The sequence below is a fragment of the Corythoichthys intestinalis genome, chromosome 14 (genome assembly GCF_030265065.1).
Source record: "Corythoichthys intestinalis isolate RoL2023-P3 chromosome 14, ASM3026506v1, whole genome shotgun sequence".
NCBI lineage: Eukaryota > Metazoa > Chordata > Actinopteri > Syngnathiformes > Syngnathidae > Corythoichthys > Corythoichthys intestinalis.
The window spans coordinates 22,234,971-22,255,648 of record NC_080408.1 but is presented as its reverse complement, the minus strand read 5'-3'; the positions used below and the strand labels follow the sequence as shown (position 1 = coordinate 22,255,648).

The window sequence follows — 20,678 nt, the reverse complement described above, 5'->3', positions numbered from 1 at the left end:
ATTGGTGCGTGCGTGCTGATGGCATATGAGACTCCAGTTCCTTTCTCTTATCAACACGCTATAGAATTAAAGTTCAGACATACAAAATAAGAAAACACATCTATATTAAACACTGTAACGTTAGCACTGCTACACTGAGGTGAATGGGGGAAAAAGGCAACTTACTTTAGCTGCTATAAAACATTGGCAGTCGTCTCGTGAAAGCAAACTTGCGGTTAAAAGGTGACACTTCAAACATGAAAAATCGCTGGTTAACAACATTTGCAAACGAAAAAAATGACCCAAAAAATCTATTACTGACACACTACATGCAATTACAAAGTGGTTTTTTTTGCGGAGTGTAAAGCTCAAGTTAGCGGTTTAGCAAATGTACTTCCGGTGGACATTTCAAAATAAAAGTGTGTCATGTTCTTCATATAAATAGAGATTTCTGGAGTTAATCCCACATACTTCAAAATTCAGATTCTACACTAAGAATACCTTTAAAATGACACCCTTTATGAAAAATCTGATTGGCAATTAATAATTATTATAATTATTATAATACTATTATATATAGTACTATACTATAATATTAATGCTAGGTGTTTTTTTAAGAATTGTTTTGAATCATGTTGGAAAGGCGAAGTCAGTGTTCTGAATCTGTTTACATTCCATTCTTTTGCACTAGTTAATTCTATCAGCATTTGAACTCGTTTATTTTTTGATTTATTAATGTTATTCACGTGTTTATTTGTACTTAAATAAATAAATTACGTGTTCCAATATGTTTTTGTGAATTAATAAGTGTCAACAAAAATTTCATTGCTAAATTAGTAAAAAAAAAAAAAAATTTGAAATTTATTTATTAGATTAGTCGACTAATCGTAAAAATAGTCCGCTGACTAATCGGGAGAAAATTAGTCGTTTGGGACAGCCCTAATACTATAATATTAATGCTGGGTGTTTTTTTTAAGAATTGTTTTGAATCAAGTTGGAAAGGCGAAATCAGTGTTCTGAATCTGTTTACATTCCATTCTTTTTCACTAGTTAATTCTATCAGCATTTGAACTCGTTTATTTTTTGATTTATTATTGTTATTTGCGTGTTTATTTGTACTTAAATAAATAAGTTACGTGTTCCAATATGTTTTTGTGAATTGATAAGTGTCAACAAAAATTTCATTGCTAAATTAGTAAAAAAAAAAATGTTTTAATTTAATTATTAGATTAGTCGACTAATCGTAAAAATAGTCGGCTGACTAATCGGGAGAAAATTTGTCGTTTGGGACAGCCCTAATACTATAATATTAATGCTGGGTGTTTTTTTAAGAATTGTTTTGAATCATGTTGGAAAGGCGAAGTCAGTGTTCTGAATCTGTTTACATTCCATTCTTTTTCACTAGTTAATTCCATCAGCATTTGAACTCGTTTATTTTTTGATTTATTATTGTTATTTGCGTGTTTATTTGTACTTAAATAAATAAATTACGTGTTTCAATATGTTTTTGTGAATTGATAAGTGTCAACAAAAAATTCATTGCTAAATCAGTAAAAAAAAAAAAAGTTTTAATTTAATTATTAGATTAGTCGACTAATCGTAAAAATAGTCGGATGACTAATCGGGAGAAAATTAGTCGTTTGGGACAGCCTTAAAAGAGACAGTTGCTGTTTTTAAGAGCTCAATGTGAGGCGATATTACTAAACAAGACACGCTGACATGTACGACAAGATTACAGGGTAGATACTCAGCGAGAAATTGAAGCAACTTGAAGCTACTTTAATTTCACAGCAGCCGTATTTTGCAAGAGCCCGAGAGTCAAAAGAGAATGCCACAAAGGCTAGTTGCGAGACTGTTGAAATTTATTAATTAAAAAAAATATATATATATAAGGCAAATGTGACTCACAGAATGGATTGCTAAAATTTGCTTAAATATACTGTTCTACTTAAAGGATGTCAGCCAAGGTCGGCCCCCCACATTTTTACCACACCAAATCAGGCCCCCTTTGCAAAAAGTTTGGACACCCCTAGCCTAAACTAACTATGAATATGATAGTGCTATTGTTAGCTATTGTTTCCAGTTGACACCGTGGGGGGCCTCATGACTAAGGTGAAAGCACAAAGATAATTGATTGGGAGGGGTGGAGTGTACACAAATCAGCCATGTGTGGTGTACAACCTAGTATTTGTGTGAATACCTTGTGAGCGTAAGTACGTTGGCATCCTATTCTATGCTGCCTGATCGCTAATCCTGACACTTCAGTGTGTCTAATGGCACCTAATCATGCGTGAATCCAATCGGACATGTGATAGTCCTGCAGACGAGTGAAAATGACGCACATGAGCTGCCCCAGGGTCACGGCCCTTCCCCAGTCAATCGGGGGGGCAGCGCAGCACATTCCTCCTCCAGCAGCCCAGCAATGGGGCCGCCGTCATCCCCCTGGGATCCAGGGTGGTCCCCCGGGTCATCCGCGCACCCATCAAGCAACCTTCAGGGATGGGACTAGGGGACACGCCACCGCCCACCTGGCCCACGGGCCACAGCAGCAGCCCCCTAACCGACACAGCACACCGCGGACCCCCACGGCCCACTAAGCCCAGAGCAGGCCAGGATCTCCACCCGGAGCAGGCAATACCCAGCCGACCCACTGGCACCCAGACAGCGACCCGCGGCGGAGCGCAGGGAGGATACCCAGGCAGAATAGAGAAGGTAAAGCAGATGCAGGAGAGCGCCGAGAAGCCGCCGTGGGGTGGCGCGGGATCGGAGCCCTGACCCCCCCCTCCCCTGTGGCCGGCAGCCCAAGCTGAGAGGAGGCCACGTCCTGGGAGCCACGCCATAGAATAAAAAGTGTGGGACCTACCTATCGCCCTATTAGCGTGGCTGCCAGGTCCCCGGCTGGCAGCTGGGTCTATCACCCAGCACCATGATGAGATTGTGTGGTGAGAGTAGTGCAGTGTATGCATTAAAATAAGAGAGCCCAGCTTACGGGCAGTGGGACCGCCGCATGGAAGTTCTGCCCAGCCGCCTATCCCACTGCCCCTCGCCGATGCCCCTCCCCCCAAGTGGAATATGATGTATGTGGTGTGCTTAAAGAGGTGCGGGAATAGGGGGCCTGCTGTGAGGAGGCAACTGTGATGTCACCCCCACCAAACAGGTCTTGGGTCAATATTGATAACAGGTCACTTTATGTTGATTTTGGGGGTATTTCCAGGTTATTCCCGATTCATACCAGGTTCAAAATAAACTTCCTGTTTATTTTGGGTAATTTCTGAATCACTTTCTGTTGATGAACGGTGGTAGATCTCCAATCCATTTCAAATTTTGCTGCTTCAAGGATTCTTTTAATTACAGTGGTGTTGTAATACCCTAATTTTCGCACTATAAGGCGCACCTGACTATAAGCCGCAGCCCACCAAATTTGGCACGAAAATGGCATTTGTTCATAGATAAACCGCACTGGACTATAAGCCGCAGCCGTCCTCACTGTATCATGGGATATTTACACCTTAAGATATTCACTGGTACAACCTTATTTGACCGCGGCATCATACGACCGACTGTCATAAGACCAAATGAACCATCATTAAACTTGGAACTAATTAGTGCAAAGCTTTATTGCTCAAGAAGCTTCATTTGGCCATCACTGCTCCCTTGGGGGAGACAGTCAACCTCTGCTGCCACCTGCTGTTGACTGTTGTCATCCAACATGCCTCTTAGCATGCATTGCAGCACTACAGATGTAAATAACAATAAAAAATCATGTTCTGTGCTAAATATTTCTTCAGTTACTGTTCCAATTGTTTCATCAATTGCTAGTTATGGTATTTGCTAACACTTTATTTGACAGTGGTGCCATAAGGCTGTCATTACACAATCATAATTATGACATGTCTCTGTCCTGAGCTTTCATGAATGCTTATAACAGATGTCATTAAGTGTTATCCGGCAAATGATCTCACTTTTGAATGGATGCAAAAGATCCAAGATGGAGAAAAATGGAGTTAGTGACATAATTTGCCAAATGACACTTACTGACATAAGCATTCAGTAATGTCCATGATAGTGTCATGTCATAATTTTGATGATCTTATGACAGTCTTATGACACAGCTGTCAAATAAAGTGTTACCTAAATAAAAATCAACAAATAAGCCGCACTGGGCTATAAGCCACAGGTATCAAAATGAAGGAAAAAAGTAGCGGCTTATAGTCCGGAAATTACGGTAGTTTGTTTTTGAAGTGTTTGCATTTAGTTTTACTAATTTGGGTGGATACACTGCCCTCTAGTGACAACAGCGAATATGAAAACTAAGCAAACATGGCTGGATCCAGCTGCTCCCTGTTAAGACCAATATAGACCCCACTCACCAACATCACACAATGACGTGTCCCTGTAGCCGGCCACCATATTGTCCGTCATTGTTTATCCGTATTCTCAATGGTTTCAATTTATCGTGCAATTTATAGTGCAATTCATGGATGCCCCGGTGCTTTCAGATGCTGTAAACTCATTGGATGTGTTGCATAAAAGGCGTTATGTGGAAAAGCTTCAGTCGATCCATTCGCCAGATCCATATTTGAGGCCTAAATCGATATTTTTCGACCCGCTGTCTCTGCCTGATATCTACAACTATCTTGTCCACAGAAACTCAGCGTATTCTCACGAAAGTTTGAAAAACTTTAACAGCGGCACTCTAAGCAACATTACCCCCGTGTGACCCTTTACTTCCAATTTTCTAAAATGGCGACAATCAATAAAAAAAAAAAGTTGACTGCGATGGCCGACGCTTCAAGGATAGGTGGATATTTGACTATTTCTTCAATAAAATAAGCAACAACTGTGTCTGCCTCATTTGCAAAGAGACAGTCGCTGTTTTCAAAGAGTTCGATGTGACGCGATATTACCAAACAAGACACGCTAATATGTACACCATTACGGGGAAGATACGCAGCAAAGCAACTTGAAGCTAGTTTTAATTTTACAGCAGCAGTATTTCGCAAGAGCCCAAGTGTCGAAAGAGAACGCCACAAAGACGAGATTGTTGAAATTATGAATTAAAAAAAAAATAAAAAAGCAAATGTGACACACAGAAGGGCTTGCTAAAATTTCTTTAAATATATTGTTCTACGTAAATCAGCCAAGGTAGCCCCCCGCTTTTTTACTACACCAAATCTGGCCCCCTTTGCAAAAGGTTTGGACACACCTGTTTAACTGATGTTCCGTAGACGAGGCCAGCTTGTTTCACTTGGTACCAGCTAAATATTATTCAAAAACTAATGATGGTGGAAGAAATAAGCGTCTTGAATTTGAAACTGTATGTTGTCGGCGATTAGCCTCGCAATGATCTTAATTGTTGTTGTCAGCCCAAAACCCTCTAAATATATATTAAATGCATCTTACCAGATATAAAATGACTACTACATAATCTGTGGTGATCGTTTGGTGCTCAGTTTTTTCGTCAAATTGCAGCAGTCCATCTTGCTCTCCTCTCCGGGTGTCTCGGAATACGGTAGAACTTCAAGTCTCTCCGTCTATCTTCTCTGTTACTGCAACCAACCGCCACACACGCCTTCACCATTTTGATTATTAATGTTAACGAGCAGAAAAACACGCCATAATAGGAGGAATTTACGTAGCGGTAATGCGTAAACATGACGAGTTGACGGACAATATGGCGGGGAGGCGTGGTTGTGACGTCACGTGAGTGGGGTCTATAGGGTTTTAAGTTTTTGTTTGAGCTAATACGATTGATTATGCATTCGTAATTTAGTTTGGCAGTACCGTATTGGCCCGAATATAAGACGGCCCTGATTATAAGACGACCCCCTCTTTTTCAAGACTCAAGTTTGAAAAAACACCAAATTAATTTTTATACAGAAAATAATTACAGTACATCCAAAACAAATGATTATAACAATATATTTGAGAGAAAAAGCATGTTATTTTGCCTCATTCAAATCTTAATATCTGAACATTTAAATATGTAAACTAAAGTGCAATCACATTCGTAAATGAATGGCTTCTTGTTTTTGAAATGTAAATAAACCAATCTTGTGATAAAAACAAAAGTGCAATAACTGCATCAACCATCAAAGTGAAGTCTAACTAACTGTAATCTTAAAAGAAATGTGAATAAGGAAAAACATTGCCATAAAATAATGCAAACTGGTTAAACTAAAAAGAGTAGCTGAGATCTGTCATAACAGAACATCGCTTCAGTGATAATCTGGCGCCATCTAGCGTCGTGAATGGGTATAATGTCTAGACCACGAATATAAGACGACCCCCTCTTTTTCAGTGTTATTTCAATGCAAAAAAACACAGTCTTATATTCGGGCCAATATGTATATTTAGCAGTTGTTTGTAGGAAAATGTTGAACGATTTATTAAGAGCATTGAAAAGAAAAAATAGCATTTTATGTTATTTGGTAAATGGTGTTATATTTTATATTATATTATGCTTTTCTATCTTTCAAGGCGCTCAAAGCGCTTTACAATATCTCGCCATCCACCTACTGGTGACGCAACACCAGGAGCAACGTGGGGTTCAGTGTCTTGCGCAAGGACACTTAGATGAGTTCATCAGGGCGGAGAATTGAACCCACAAACTCTGGATTGGGGGACAACTACTCTACCACTGAGCCACACCACCCCTAACCTAATGGACTTTTGCTATGCAAGTTAGCCAATTGTTCTTTTATTTTGTTGTTGCTCTTGTGAAAGGGAAGTGCAATTCTGCATAGTTTGAAAAAACCTGGGAATTTTATTTTGTATTCACATTTAATGCTCTTTTGAAAGTGCAATCTTAGCAAGCCTTTGTTTTACATCGCCTAAAATTGATTCTGCAACGCATTCAATATTCCTAATCCGATTACTCGATTATTCAAACTAATGGATAGATTAATCAATTACCTAAATAATCGAGAGCTGCAGCCCTATTCCGCTGCTGTTGGTTTTTTCCCTTTAAGGCATCCATGCGCTGATGGAGCAGAAGAAAAAAAAGCTGGCAACCTTTTCCACATCTGTCAATGAGGCACGAAACAACATGGCCACCATATGCGCCATCACGGAGGTGGGTTTACACGCGTGCACGCACGCTTTCCCCAACATGTGAACTTTAACTCTGCCCAGGAGTGGGCGGGGCTTCCCCTGCTCAATGACACGGACGGCTTCCTGGAGAGGGGCGGCGCAACCGAGGAGAGCTATGAGCGTCTTCGCGATGACGGCAACGAGATCATACGCCTGGTCAAGGTGTGGCAAATGTATAGTGGGGCAAATAAGTATTTAGTCAACCACGAATTGTGCAAGTTCTCCCACTTGAAAATATTAGAGAGGCTTGTAATTGTTAACATGGGTAAACCTCAACCATGAGAGACAGAATGTGGAAAAAAACCCCAGAAAATCACATTGTTTGATTTTTAAAGAATTTATTTGCAAATCATGGTGGAAAATAAGTATTTAGTCAATACTAAAAGTTTATCTCAATACTTTGTTATGTACCCTTTGTTGGCAATAATGGAGGCCAAACGTTTTCTGTAACTCTTCACAAGCTTTTCACACACTGTTGCTGGTATTTTGGCCCAGATCTCCTCTAGAGCAGTGATGTCTTTGGGCAACACGGACTTTCAACTCCCTCCACAGATTTTTTTTATGGGGTTAAGATCTGGAGTGTGGCTAGGCCACTCCAGGACCTTGAAATGCTTCTTACCAAGCCACTCCTTTGTTGCCCTGGCTGTGTGTTTGGGATCATTGTCATGCTGAAAGACGCAGCCACGTCTCATCTTCAATGCCCTTGCTGATGGGAGATTTTCACTCAAAATCTCGCGATACATGGCCCCATTCATTCTTTCCTTTACACAGATGAGTCGTCCTGGTACCTTTGCAGAAAAACAGCCCCAAAGCATGATGTTTCCACCCCCATGCTTCACAGTGGGTATGGTGTCCTTCGCATGCAATTCAGTATTCTTTCTACTCCAAACATGAGAACCTGTGTTTCTACCAAAAAGTTCTATTTTGGTTTTATCTGACCATAACACATTATCCCAGTCCTCTTCTGGATCATCCTAATGCTCTCTAGCGAACCACAGACGGGCCTGGACGTGTACTGGCTTCAGCAGGGGGACACGTCTGGCAGTGCAGGATTTGAGTCCCTGGCGGTGCATTGTGTTACTGATAGTAGCCTTTGTTACTGGTCCCAGCTCTCTGTAGGTCATTCACTAGGTCACCCCGTGTGGTTCTGGGATTTTTGCTCAACGTTTTTGTTATCATTTTGACGCCACGGGGTGAGATCTTGCATGGAGCCCCAGATCGAGGGATATTATCAGTGGTCTTGTATGTCTTCCATTTTCTAATATTTGCTCCCACAGTTGATTTCTTTACACCAAGCGTTTTACCTATTGCAGATTCAGTCTTCCTAGCCTGGTGCAGGTCTACAATTTTGTCTCTGGTGTTCTTCGACAGCTCTTTAGTCTTGGCCATATTGGAGTTTGGAGTGTGACTGACTGAGATTGTGGATAGGTGTCTTTTATACCGATAATGAGTTAAAACAGGTGCCATTTATACAGGTGAAGATTGGAGCCTCGTTAGACCTCGTTAGAAGTTAGACCTCTTTGACAGCCAGAAATCTTGCTTGTTTGTAGGTGACCAAATACTTCTTTTCCACTCTAATTTGGAAATAAATTCTTTAAAAATCAAACAATGTGATTTTCTGTTTTTTTCCACATTCTGTCTCATGGTTGAGGTTTACCCATGTTGACAATTGGAGGGCTCTCTAATCTTTTCAAGTAGGAGAACTTGCACAATTGGTGGTTGACTAAATACTTATTTTCCCCACTGTAGCTTACTCTCTTCCTCGTCCGACCAATGGTCCCTCGGTTGTCGCACTTGTTTTGCCCATTCACAGGATTTTTTGGAAACTTAGAAAGGCTCGCACCACTTTCCCTGGTGTAGCAACAAAAGCCTGCAGCACATTGGGCTGGCGTGACGCGAAAAATTATTTAATCTGCAAAATCAGCTGAATCTGCAGTCTTTTTGCATACAATAGTATGGCTGTATAGTGATGATGATGTCACCCTTTGACGTCACATCCGACTTCTTCCTCCCGAGACTTTGGCTGGAAGTTTCCCGTTTTTGTAGCACAGCATTAAAAAAATTGAATAAATATATATTATCGCTTCTGCACACATCCAAGTGGTCAATTTCATTCGGGAGCATAAAATACTGCGTGTAATATGAAATTGACATGCTTTTCTTTGTGTGACAGGCACTTTATCTCACAGTCTGAGGTGCAGATCCGGTCCACCTTGTGATTTTGTGTGGCTCGTGAAAGCAAATCCTCCCCTAAAATTCAGGTTTCTTGCCAAAATATTAATATTGCAGATTGGTGGCACTTTTAAAAATGTTCAGAAATCGCAAGCATTTTTGAAATCCCCAATTTAATTTTTTTTCTAGAAATACCCCACAATCAACAGGAAGTGACCTGAAAATGTCCCAACAACAACAGCCAGTGAGCCTGTATCAACAGGAGTTGACCCAGAAATGCCCCAAAATTAATAGGAAGTGACATTAAATGATGAGTTTTGGTCCAAAAATGGACAATATTTGGTCAAAATTGGTTAATCTTAGGTTTAAAAAATAATTTGGGGTCTAAAGTGGTTAATTTTTGGTCCAAAATTGTTATTCTTTAGTCCAAATGCTAATTTTTTGGTCCAAAAATTGGTTAATTTTGGTTGAAAACAGTTGTAGTGAATTATATTGCATTGGAATCATATTGTGATGTACGTCAATCGCCGTCAATGTTCATTTCTGAAACATTAAAACCGTTACAACAGTATAAATAATTACTTGGACACACGAGCCTTAGCCAATCAAACTGAATGATGGGCATTTCATTTTGGCGTCCACTGACTCGTAATGATAGCACTTGTGTTTCCTCAGGAAAACGTCGCCCTATACGGCGTGAAAAACGAGTCGTCGGCTGAATGGACGGCCTATGTAAAGCACGTGGACCAATTGGTGCAGGACGGCATCCTGCAAATGCTGCTGGATGCGCTCAACTTCCTGTCGCAGAACATGACGCCGATGGTAAAGGCGTCCATGCAACGGACTGTCGTTTTTCTGTTCTGACTTCTGATGTGCCTGTGTCCGCAGAACTTCAGGGGAGCCTTGCTGCAGGTGTCTCTGCAGCTGCAGCCGACGGGAAGCGTCTTCGAGCCGTCCTTGACCACTGACCTGAAAGCAGTACTCAAGCTGTTCATCGCAGACATCCGCGCGGCTGCCGCCATGCCTCTTAGGATCTGCACAGATAAACTGGATAACTACCAGGTGGGTAGGGTTGCAAACTCCCTGAATATAAAAGTAAGGGACACCTCATTGGAAGAGCTGGCCGACCTGATAAACGTCACCCTTTAATTACAGTGGGGCAAATAAGTATTTAGTCAACCACTAATTGTGCAAGTTCTCCCACTTGAAAATATTAGAGACCTGTAACTGTCTACATGGGTAAACCTCAACCATGAGAGACAGAATGTGGAAAAGAAAAACCCAGAAAATCACATTGTTTGATTTAGAGGTAGAAAAGCGCTATACAAGTATAACACCATTTACCATTTAAAGAATTTACTTGCAAATCATGGTGGAAAATAAGTATATAGTCACTACCAAAAGTTCATCTCAATACTTTGTCATGTACCCTTTGTTGGCAATAACGGAGGCCAAACGTTTTCTGTAACTCTTCACAAGCTTTTCTCACACTGTTGCTGGTATTTTGGCACATACCTCCATGCAGATGTCCTCTAGAGCAGTGATGTTTTGGGGCTGTCGTTGGGCAACACGGACTTTCAACTTCCTCCACAGATTTTCTATGGGGTTGAGCTCTGGAGACTGGCTAGGCCACTCCAGGACCTTGAAATGCTTCTTACGAAGCCACTCCTTTGTTGCCCTGGCTGTGTGTTTGGGATCATTGTCATGCTGAAAGACCCAGCCATGTCTCATCTTCAATGCCCTTGCAGATGGAAGGAGATTTTCACTCAAAATCTCTGGATACATGGCCCCATTCATTCTTTCCTTTACACAGATCAGTCGTCCTGGTCCCTTTGCAGAAAAACAGCCCCAAAGCATGATGTTTCCACCCCCCATGCTTCACAGTAGGTATGGTGTTCTTCGGATGCAATTCAATATTCTTTTTCCTCCAAACACGACAACCTATGTTTCTACCAAAAAGTTCTATTTTGGTTTCATCTGACCATAACACATTCTCCCGGTCCTCTTCTGGATCATCCAAATGCTCTCTAGTAAACCGCAGGCAGGCCTGGACGTGTACTTTCTTCAGCAGGGGGACACGTCTGGCAGTGTAGGATTTGAGTCCCTGGCGGCGGATATTGTTACTGATAGTAGCCTTTGTTACTGTGGTCCCAGCTCTCTGTAGGTCATTCACTAGGCCCCCCCGTGTGGTTCTGGGATTTTTGCTCACCGTTCTTGTTATCATTTTGACGCCACGTTGTGACATCTTGCATGGAGTCCCAGATCGAGGGAGATTATCAGTGGTGTTGTATGTCTTCCATTTTCTAATAATTGCTCCCACAGTTGATTTCTTTACATCAAGCGTCTTACCTATTGCAGATTCAGTCTTCTCAGCCTGGTGCAGGTCTACAATTTTGTCTCTGGTAACCTTCGACAGCTCTTTGGTCTTGGCCATAGTGGAGTTTGGAGTGTGACTGACTGAGGTTGTGGACATGTGTCTTTTATATAGATAGAGTTAGAATAGGTTCTATTAATACAGGTAACGAGCAGAGCCTCGTTAGACCTCGTTAGAAGAAGTTAGACCTCTTTGAAAGCCAGAAATCTTGTTTGTAGGTGACCAAATACTTATTTTCCACTCTAATTTGGAAATAAATTCTTTATAGATCAAACAATGTGATTTTGTTTTTTTTGTTTTTTCAAATTCTGTCTCTCATGGTTGAGGTTTACCCATGTTGACAATTACAGGCCTCTCTAATTTATTTAAGCAGGAGAACCTGCACAATTAGCGGTTGACTAAATACTTATTTGCCCCACTGTAGCTATATGAAGCTAACTATTAATAGCCATTAATTTCATTATTAACTCATTACCTGCCATTCACAACGATAGCAACAGATTAATTTTAACCAGGAAAAATGGCTGTGGAGTCTCATGTTTCAGCGCCATTGACGGCGCTATAATTCCAACCCATTTCGACTGGGAGTCGCCCTCCCAGTTGAAATGGACCGGACGTCGCACGACGTCAACAAGCTGAAGTAAAGAGCAATAAGAACACGCTGTGCTGGCAGGAGGTCCTGAAGGACGACGGCAAGCTAACGGCACTGGAAGAAGAAGTGATGCAACGTTTGGAGGAGGTGACGGTGGAAGCCGAACTCCTGAGGACCGAACTGGACTGCTTCTCGCCGCTGTGGATGAGTCACAAACGTGGCGTTTTGAAGGAGTTCCTCACCTACGGTAGGAGGCTGGAGGAGGGTGAGGAGGAAGTGGACGAGTGCCCGCCCACGCTCGCGGACTTTCAAAGAGAGGTGACCCATGGGACCTCACAGATGTTAAACAAAATGTGTTGGACTGACTCGGTAACTCTTAACAATTTTTATTTTCAGATTTACTCTCTCCAGAACCAGCTAAACAAGGTAAACGATCTGGAGGACTACGACCTGGTGCATGGCTGGCTGCAAGTGGACCTTCAACCTTTTAAGGATGCTCTCCGCCTTTTCATCAACAATTGGATCAGCTTGTACACACAGCACCTGCTCAAACTCGTCAGACACAGGTAAAAATCGGTTTGAATTCGAAATGTTAAATATTAATAGAAAAAAAAAGGGGGGGGGACACATGGGTCCCTCATTTTTCAATGGGGAATTTTTTTTTTTTGTGTCATTTATTCATAAAAAGTAGTCCTTGAGCCTTATTTTTAATTCAATTTATTTTCAAAAAAGGCAAAGAAATAATAAATACTCCTAATGAAAAAAAGGAAAAATGGTAAATATTTGTATTTTTAAAATATTTCCTCATTATTTCGTCATCTTGTTTTCAAATTTTTTTTTCCATGAAGAGAAACTAATTTCCCTTTTTCATTTTTAAACTCTAAAATAGAGTGGTACCTCTACTTGCAAGCGTCTCTAAATACAGAATATTGCCTTTTTCCGAAAGAAATTTCAGGATACGAAAGGATGCTGTTCAAGAACAGCATGCAAAACACAACTGCCACATCAGAACCCGATTCGTCACATTGTTATTATCAATTCACTTCCTTTGAGCTAGTTGGGTATCTGGAGCATCACCTTTTGGGGTTTGATTAAACTCTCAAAATGGCCAGAAAAAGACAACTTTCAGACAATCCCTTCTTAGAAATGAAGGCTATTCCATAAGAGAAATTGCCAAGAAATTAAGGATTTCCTATAGCGCTGTGTACCAATACCAACAGAGAGCAGCACAAACAAGATCTAACCAGAGTAGAAAGAGAAGCGGGAGGCCCTGCTGCACAACCGAGCAAGAAGACAAGTACATAAGAGTCTCTAGTTTGAGAAATAGATGCCTCGCAGGTCCTCATCGACATCAGCGGACTAATCATTTTCACAATACAGCCATTACTATAGTATGCAGAAGGACTGCGGATTCAGCAGATTTTGCGGATTAATTCGTTTATTTTTTGCGCAACGCCAGCCCAATGTGCTGCAGGCTTTTGTTGCTACACCAGGAAGTGTGGTGTGAGGCTTTTGGGAATGGGAAAAACACATCCGACAATCAAGAGACCATTGGATGGATGTCGAATTGAGTAAGCTACATGTTTTATGTTACGTCAAATACTGGGATCATGGCAAACGTTTTAATCAGGAGGTGGCTTGAGTTTTGTGGGTTACAATGCTCCCTGTCCACCAAGAAGGACACTCGGCCAACGACCGGCGCTTGTCGTACACCATGGTTGCCGGCCGATAATGGCGTGACTGCCGAAAGAGCGCTATCCTCGGCTTGGGACCGGAGAGCCCCCTGCTCATCTCCGGTTCTCGATTGTGTCCAGACTTCCACCACCCTTGGTCCTCTTCCCGTGCCCGCTTATAGAGCACTAGCCTCGGCTTGTGCCTGGGGAGCCCCCTGCTCTCGTCTCCGGTCCTCGATTGTTTCCAGACTTCCAGCCTACTTGGTCCTCTTCGCATGCTTGCCTAGAGAGCGCTATACTCGGCTTGGGCTTGGGCAGCTACGTGCTCCGACGTCGGCTGGTTTCGTCCACCGAGAATGCACCATTTTTTGGCTTTCATTCCCCTCTGCGTCCTGGTGACGGGCATTGCCTGCCTGCCTGCCTGCCGGGGCCGCAGCAGAACGACGAGCCGAAACTTGCTTGCCGCCGGGCACTGGCCTATCGTTGAAGACATTCAGCCCCGTCGCCTAGTGTGACATGCATCGGGGTAGTTTTGTGTAATTTTTCATTTTCGAAAGGCGAGGAAGAGACTTTGAAGAGCTGCCCGGTTTGGGTTAGCATGTCGCCTAGCTCTCCCGCCTCCAGTTTTGTTTATGCTCTTTCCTCCATCGCCGTAGCCGGGGGCAGGGAAATGACAGAAGCTGGAATAACTCCTGTGGCATAAAATACCGTTCGGGAGTTTTAAGAAGTCGGCAGTTTTTACCATTATGCAGTAATTTAGCCGTCGTACTGAAGAAATGCATTTTTAAGCTTTCATATTCCATTTAACACAAGACCGTTAGTTGTCATAACCATACACTTTATTTAGCAATTGGCGAAAAATACTGATACAAAGAATATCCTGTAAAAATATTGTAGAGAGAGAACTTTGCTGCTCTGTCGCATTTTCCTCGTTCTGAATCTTCCATCTCCATTGAACTGAATTCTAAATCAGCTGAACTCGTTACTCTGCCGACGTCATCACCCAGATGGCGGCGCCAGAGCGCCATGATGACAGTAGTAGCTAAACGGCAGATTGAAGGACTCATTTCTTGTCATCTTCACTTTGCCAAATTGTCGAATCGTCTCAAAATATGATTTTAATTCACATAATAATGCTATTTAAGATTTTTTATGGTCTCATTTTATTTTTTTCCCCCCATTCTTTTTGTGTTTTTTCATTGCGAGCAAAATACATGTAGATATTACTACCGAAGCATTTGTAATTGCCATCATTTTCTGGGAGAAATTGAGCATTATCTGACAGAATTGCAGGGGTGCCAATACTTTTGGCCAGCACTGTAGAACGCTGTTTTTGTAGTAGCCTAGTAGTAGTAGTACATCAACTATCCAGCGTGCGTGTGTACTGCCATTGTGCACGCCTTGTATGGAGAAAAAGCGGAAGCATGACAAATTTGGACCGAAACGGCTGTTTTGGGATGAGGAAAAACAATAAGATCCTCAGCACCCCCTGCTGTGAGTGACTTCCAGCACCTGATGTAGAGGTACCACTGTATGGTTTTTTTTTTTTTTTTTTTTTACACATTAGTTATATTATTCGTACATACAGTGGGGCAAATAAGTATTTAGTCAAACACTAATTGTGCAAGTTCTCCCACTTGAAAATATTAGAGAGGCCTATAATTGTCAACATGGGTAAACTTCAACCATGAGAGACAGAATGTGGGGAAAAAAAACAGAAAATCACATTGTTTGATTTTTAAAGAATTTTTTTGCAAATCATGGTGGAAAATAGGTATTTGGTCACCTACAAACAAGATTTCTGGCTGTCAAAGAGGTCTAACTTCTTCTAACGAGGTCTAACGAGGCTCCGCTCGTTACCTGTATTAATAGAACCTATTTTAACTCATTATCGGTATAAAAGACACATGTCCACAACCTCAGTCAGTCACACTCCAAACTCCACTATGGCCAAGACCAAAGAGCTGTCGAAGGTTACCAGAGACAAATTTGTAGACCTGCACCAGGCTGGGAAGACTGAATCTGCAATAGATAAAACGCTTGATGTAAAGAAATCAACTGTGGGAGCAATTATTAGAAAATGGAAGACATACAACACCACTGATAATCTCCCTCGATCTGGGGCTCCATGCAAGATGTCACAACGTGGCGTCAAAATGATAACAAGAACGGTGAGCAAAAATCCCAGAACCACAATAACGGAGGCCAAACGTTTTCTGTAACTCTTCACAAGCTTTTCACACACTGTTGCTGGTATTTTGGCCCAATCCTCCATGCAGATCTCTAGAGCAGTGATGTTTTGGGGCTGTCGTTGGGCAACACGGACTTTCAACTCCCTCCAAAGAGTTTCTATGGGGTTGAGATCTGGAGACTGGCTAGGCCACTCCAGGACCTTGAAATGCTTCTTATGAAGCCACTCCTTTGTTTCCCAGGCTGTGTGTTTGGGATCATTGTCATGCTGAAAGACCCAGCCACATCTCATCTTCAATGCCCTTGCTGATGGAAGGAGATTTTCACACAAAATCTCTCGATACAGGGCCCCATTCATTCTTTCCTTTATACAGATCAGTCGTCCTGGTTCCTTTGCAGAAAAACAGCCCCAAAGCATGATGTTTCCACCCCCATGCTTCAGAGTGGGTATGGTGTTCTTCGGACGCAATTCAGTATTCTTTCTCCTCCAAATACGAGAACCTGTGTTTCTACCAAAACGTTCTATTTTAGGTTTCATCTGACCATAACACATTCTCCCAGTCCTCTTCTGGATCATCCAAATGCTCTCTAGCGAACCGCAGACGGGCCTGGACGTGTACTTTCCTCAGCAGGGAGACACGTCTGGCAGTGCAGGATTTGAGTCCCTGGCGGCGCATTGTGTTACTGATAGTAGCCTTTGTTACTGTGGTCCCAGCTCTCTGTAGGTCATTCACTAGGTCCCCCTGTGTGGTTCTAGGATTTTTGCGCACCGTTCTTGTTATCATTTTGACGCCACGGGGTGAGATCTTGCACGGAGCCCCAGATCGAGGGAGATTATCAGTGGTGTTGTATGTCTGCCATTTTCTAATAATGGCTCCCACAGTTGATTTCTTTACACCAAGCGTTTTACCTATTGCAGATTCAGTCTTCCCAGCCTGGTGCAGGTCTACAATTTTGTCTCTGGTGTCCTTCAACAGCTCTTTAGTCTTGGCCATAGTGGAGTTTGGAGTGTGACTGACTGAAGTTGTGGACAGGTGTCTTTTATACCGATAATGAGTTAAAACGGGTGCTATTAATACAAGTAACGAGTGGAGCCTCGATAGAAGTTCGACCTCTTTGACAGCCAGAAATCTTGTTTGTAGGTGACCAAATACTTATTTTCCACTCTAATTAGGAAATACAGTTGTGTTCAAAAGTTTACATATACTTGTGAAGAACATAATGTCATAGCTCTCTTGAGTTTCCAGTTATTTCTACAACTCTGATTTTTCTCTGATAGAGTGATTGGAACAGATACTTCTTTGTCACATAAAACATTCATGAAGTTTGGTTCTTTTATGACTTTATTATGGGTGAACAGAAAAAAGTGATCAAATCTGCTGGGTCAAAAATATACATACAGCAGCGCTAATATTTGGTAACATGTCCCTTGGCCATTTTCACTTCAATCAGGCGCTTTTGGTAGCCATCCACAAGCTTCTGGCAAGCTTCTGGTTGAATCTTTGACCACTCCTCTTGACAGAATTGGTGCAGTTCAGTTAAATTTGATGGCTTTCTGACATGGACTTGTTTCTTCAGCATTGTCCACAAGTTCTCAATGGGGTTTAAGTCAGGACTTTGGGAAGGCCATTCGAAAACCTTAATTCTAGCCTGATTTAGCCATTCCATTACCACTTTTGATGTGTGTTTGGGGTCATTGTCCTGTTGGAACGCCCAACTGCACCCAAGACCCAATCTTCGGGCTGATGACTTTAGGTTATCTTGAAGAATTTGAAGGTAATCCTCCTTCATTATCCCATTTACTCTCTGTAAAGCACCAGTTCCATTGGCAGCAAAACAGACCCACAGCATAATACTACCACCACCGTGCTTGACGGTAGGCATGGTGTACTTGGGGTTAAAGGCCTCACCTTTTCTCCTCCAAACATATTGCTGGGCATTGTGGCCAAACAGCTCGATTTTTGTTTTGTCTGACCACAGAACTTTGCTCCAGAAGGTCTTATCTTTGTCCATGTGATCAGCAGCAAACTTCAGTCGAGCCTTAAGGTGCCGCTTTTGGAGCAAGGGCTTCCTTCTTGCACGGCAGCCTCTCAGTCCATGTAGATGCAAAACACGCCTGACTGTGGACACTGACACCTGTGTTCCAGCAGCTTCTAATTCTTGGCAGATCTGCTTTTTGGTGATTCTCGGTTGAATCTTCACCCTCCTGACCAATTTTCTCTCAGCAGCAGACCTGTGATAGCTTGCGTTTTCTTCCTGATCGTGGCAGTGACAAAACAGTGCCATGCACTTTATACTTACAAACAATTGTTTGCACTGTTGCTCTTGGGACCTGCAGCTGCTTTGAAATGGCTCCAAGTGACTTTCCTGACTTGTTCAAGTCAATGATTCGCTTTTTCAGATCCATGCTGAGCTCCTTTGACTTTCCCATTGTAGCGTTTGTGGGCGTTTGCATCCAATTAGCCCTATTTAAATGGCCTCAGAGAAGTCACCAGCTGTAGTCACTCATAATCACTTACAAGAAGTTAAGAGGCCATGCTATGAAGCTCATTTCACTGACACAACTTTCTAAGTCACCAAAATTGCTAATTCGTGTTGCTGTATGTATATTTTTGACCCAGTAGATTTGATCACTTTTTCTGTTAACCCATAATAAAGTCATAAAAGAACCAAACTTCATGAATGTTTTGAAGTATCTGTTCCAATCGCTATCGGAGAAATATCGGAGTTGTAGAAATAACTGGAAACTCAAGAGAGCCATGACATTATGTTCTTCACAAGTGTATGTAAACTTTTGACCACAACTGTAAATTCTTTAAAAATCAAACATTGTGATTTTCTGGGTTTTTTTTCCACATTCTGTCTCTCATGGCTGAGGTTTACCCATGTTGACAATTACAGGTAATCTTTTCAAGTAGGAGAACTTGCACAATTGGTGGTTGACTAAATACTTATTTGCCCCACTGTAGTGTGATTTGTGCAGTCCTTGACCTTTCATTATGACTGCAGTCATCTTATTAGCGTGAAGTCAATTTACTGTACTTTTGCGGGCCCAAGAAAACGAAATAGCGGGCCATATTTGAGTTTACAGCCAAGCTGGTTCCTAATAAGCGCTAGCCCAAAATGTCCCGGAGCTCAGTTGCACACACGCTTGCAGCATGTCTCGGCGAAGTATGGACGAAGAAGAGGAAGAAGCGGAGAAGGCTTCGGCACGCAACTTACCTCTGACAGAAACCATCATGCTGTTGGAGACTGTCAACGTAGAAGTACCCGAAATCACCTCGCTCCTGCAGGTGGGATGGGCGCCTGCTCTCACCACTAAATGATTTCTCCCGCTCAAATCCTTTCAAAAGCAAGTCAGATTTTCTTTTCTCCAGTTAACCGGCTGCCTCTGCCATTGACGGAGATAGACGTCCATCCTTTTGAAGCGGGGAGCTGTCAGTTCATTCGCTGCAGCCCTTCCGCTTCAAATGGGTTGGACGTTTACTAGCTAACTACTAAACTCATTGAAAGAGTTTTACTGTAGTTTTTGAGAGCCGCACCATTGGACGTGTATCACCGTCAATGGCACGGAACGAGTTTAACATAAAAGGACAACGTTCAGCTTGTAATTCCTCAATTTTTTGGGAATTGGTTGGGACCAAAAAATACTCCAAAAATGGTTTTCATGGGTGCAGGGATGCCGAGGATCTGGAGTGCCAAAATTAAATAAATACACAAATAAATAAACTCAACATTAAAATATTGAAATAAGAATTAAAAATCTTTGTTATTTCAACATTTATGTACTCTAGTATTTTTTGTTTGTTTTCTATATCAAAAAGTACACAAAATAATAACACGAACCAATAGCTAGTCATGGAATACATTAGAAAAGATATTGGCAAAACAGACTACTACAGACTACAGAATTTAGAATAATGATTCTATCACTTCAAATATTGTGGCCCTTAACTAGTCCCTGGCAAATATCAATAGGTTCTCTGTAAGCTTAATGCTTCTCTGTCAGGGCCTGCAGTAAGACTTTTAAGGCCATAACGAATAAAATTCAAGACCCATTTCACATCGATACCGGCAAACAACGTACAAAAGATTTGAAGAAAAATTGGAGCCTTGGAATTACTTGCAAAGTATAAGAATTTATTCACAGTTCCTTCACACTGGATACAAAATGCCAGCCACACTCACCGCTGTTCCAGCTAGAGAGTGTGGGACCAGCTCCTTATTGGCCTCTCGAGCCCAAATGAAATCGTCCGTGCGATCAGATTCGTTTATTTTCATGACGTGTTCTTATCGAGCAACGTCACTCTTGCGCGTTGGAGGTCGTCACCACAACAACACAGATGGCGAACAGGAGAGCAGAGAATACGTTCCTATCCGCGGTGAATTCAGTTTTAAATGATTGAGTCGCTAAAACCAACAGTCTGTCTCGCACTAGCCATGTTGAATAAACTTCTCCGTTCTTCGCTCTCCTCGTACATTTACGTCCGCGTGATAGGTTCTTGTCGCTTTACCAACGTCACGTCCGCCCGTCGCTGATTGGTCCACTCTGTTGTCTGTTTGCTGTGGCTTGCTCCACCCTGGGAATTTGACCCGCTGAACAGTC

General features: G+C 42.1%; 1 protein-coding gene across 1 annotated transcript in view; it reads left to right on the top strand.

Annotated features, from left to right (window-relative positions):
* LOC130929922 (dynein beta chain, ciliary-like) overlaps positions 1 to 20,678 on the top strand; it is a 50,086-nt gene that overhangs the window by 17,314 nt on the left and 12,094 nt on the right. Inside the window, exons 6-12 of the mRNA XM_057857552.1 lie at positions 6,951 to 7,054; positions 7,114 to 7,233; positions 9,919 to 10,065; positions 10,132 to 10,305; positions 12,291 to 12,527; positions 12,606 to 12,775; positions 19,230 to 19,365. Coding sequence (XP_057713535.1) covers positions 6,951 to 7,054; positions 7,114 to 7,233; positions 9,919 to 10,065; positions 10,132 to 10,305; positions 12,291 to 12,527; positions 12,606 to 12,775; positions 19,230 to 19,365 — 1,088 coding nt within the window. The remainder of the gene's footprint in view (positions 1 to 6,950; positions 7,055 to 7,113; positions 7,234 to 9,918; positions 10,066 to 10,131; positions 10,306 to 12,290; positions 12,528 to 12,605; positions 12,776 to 19,229; positions 19,366 to 20,678) is intronic.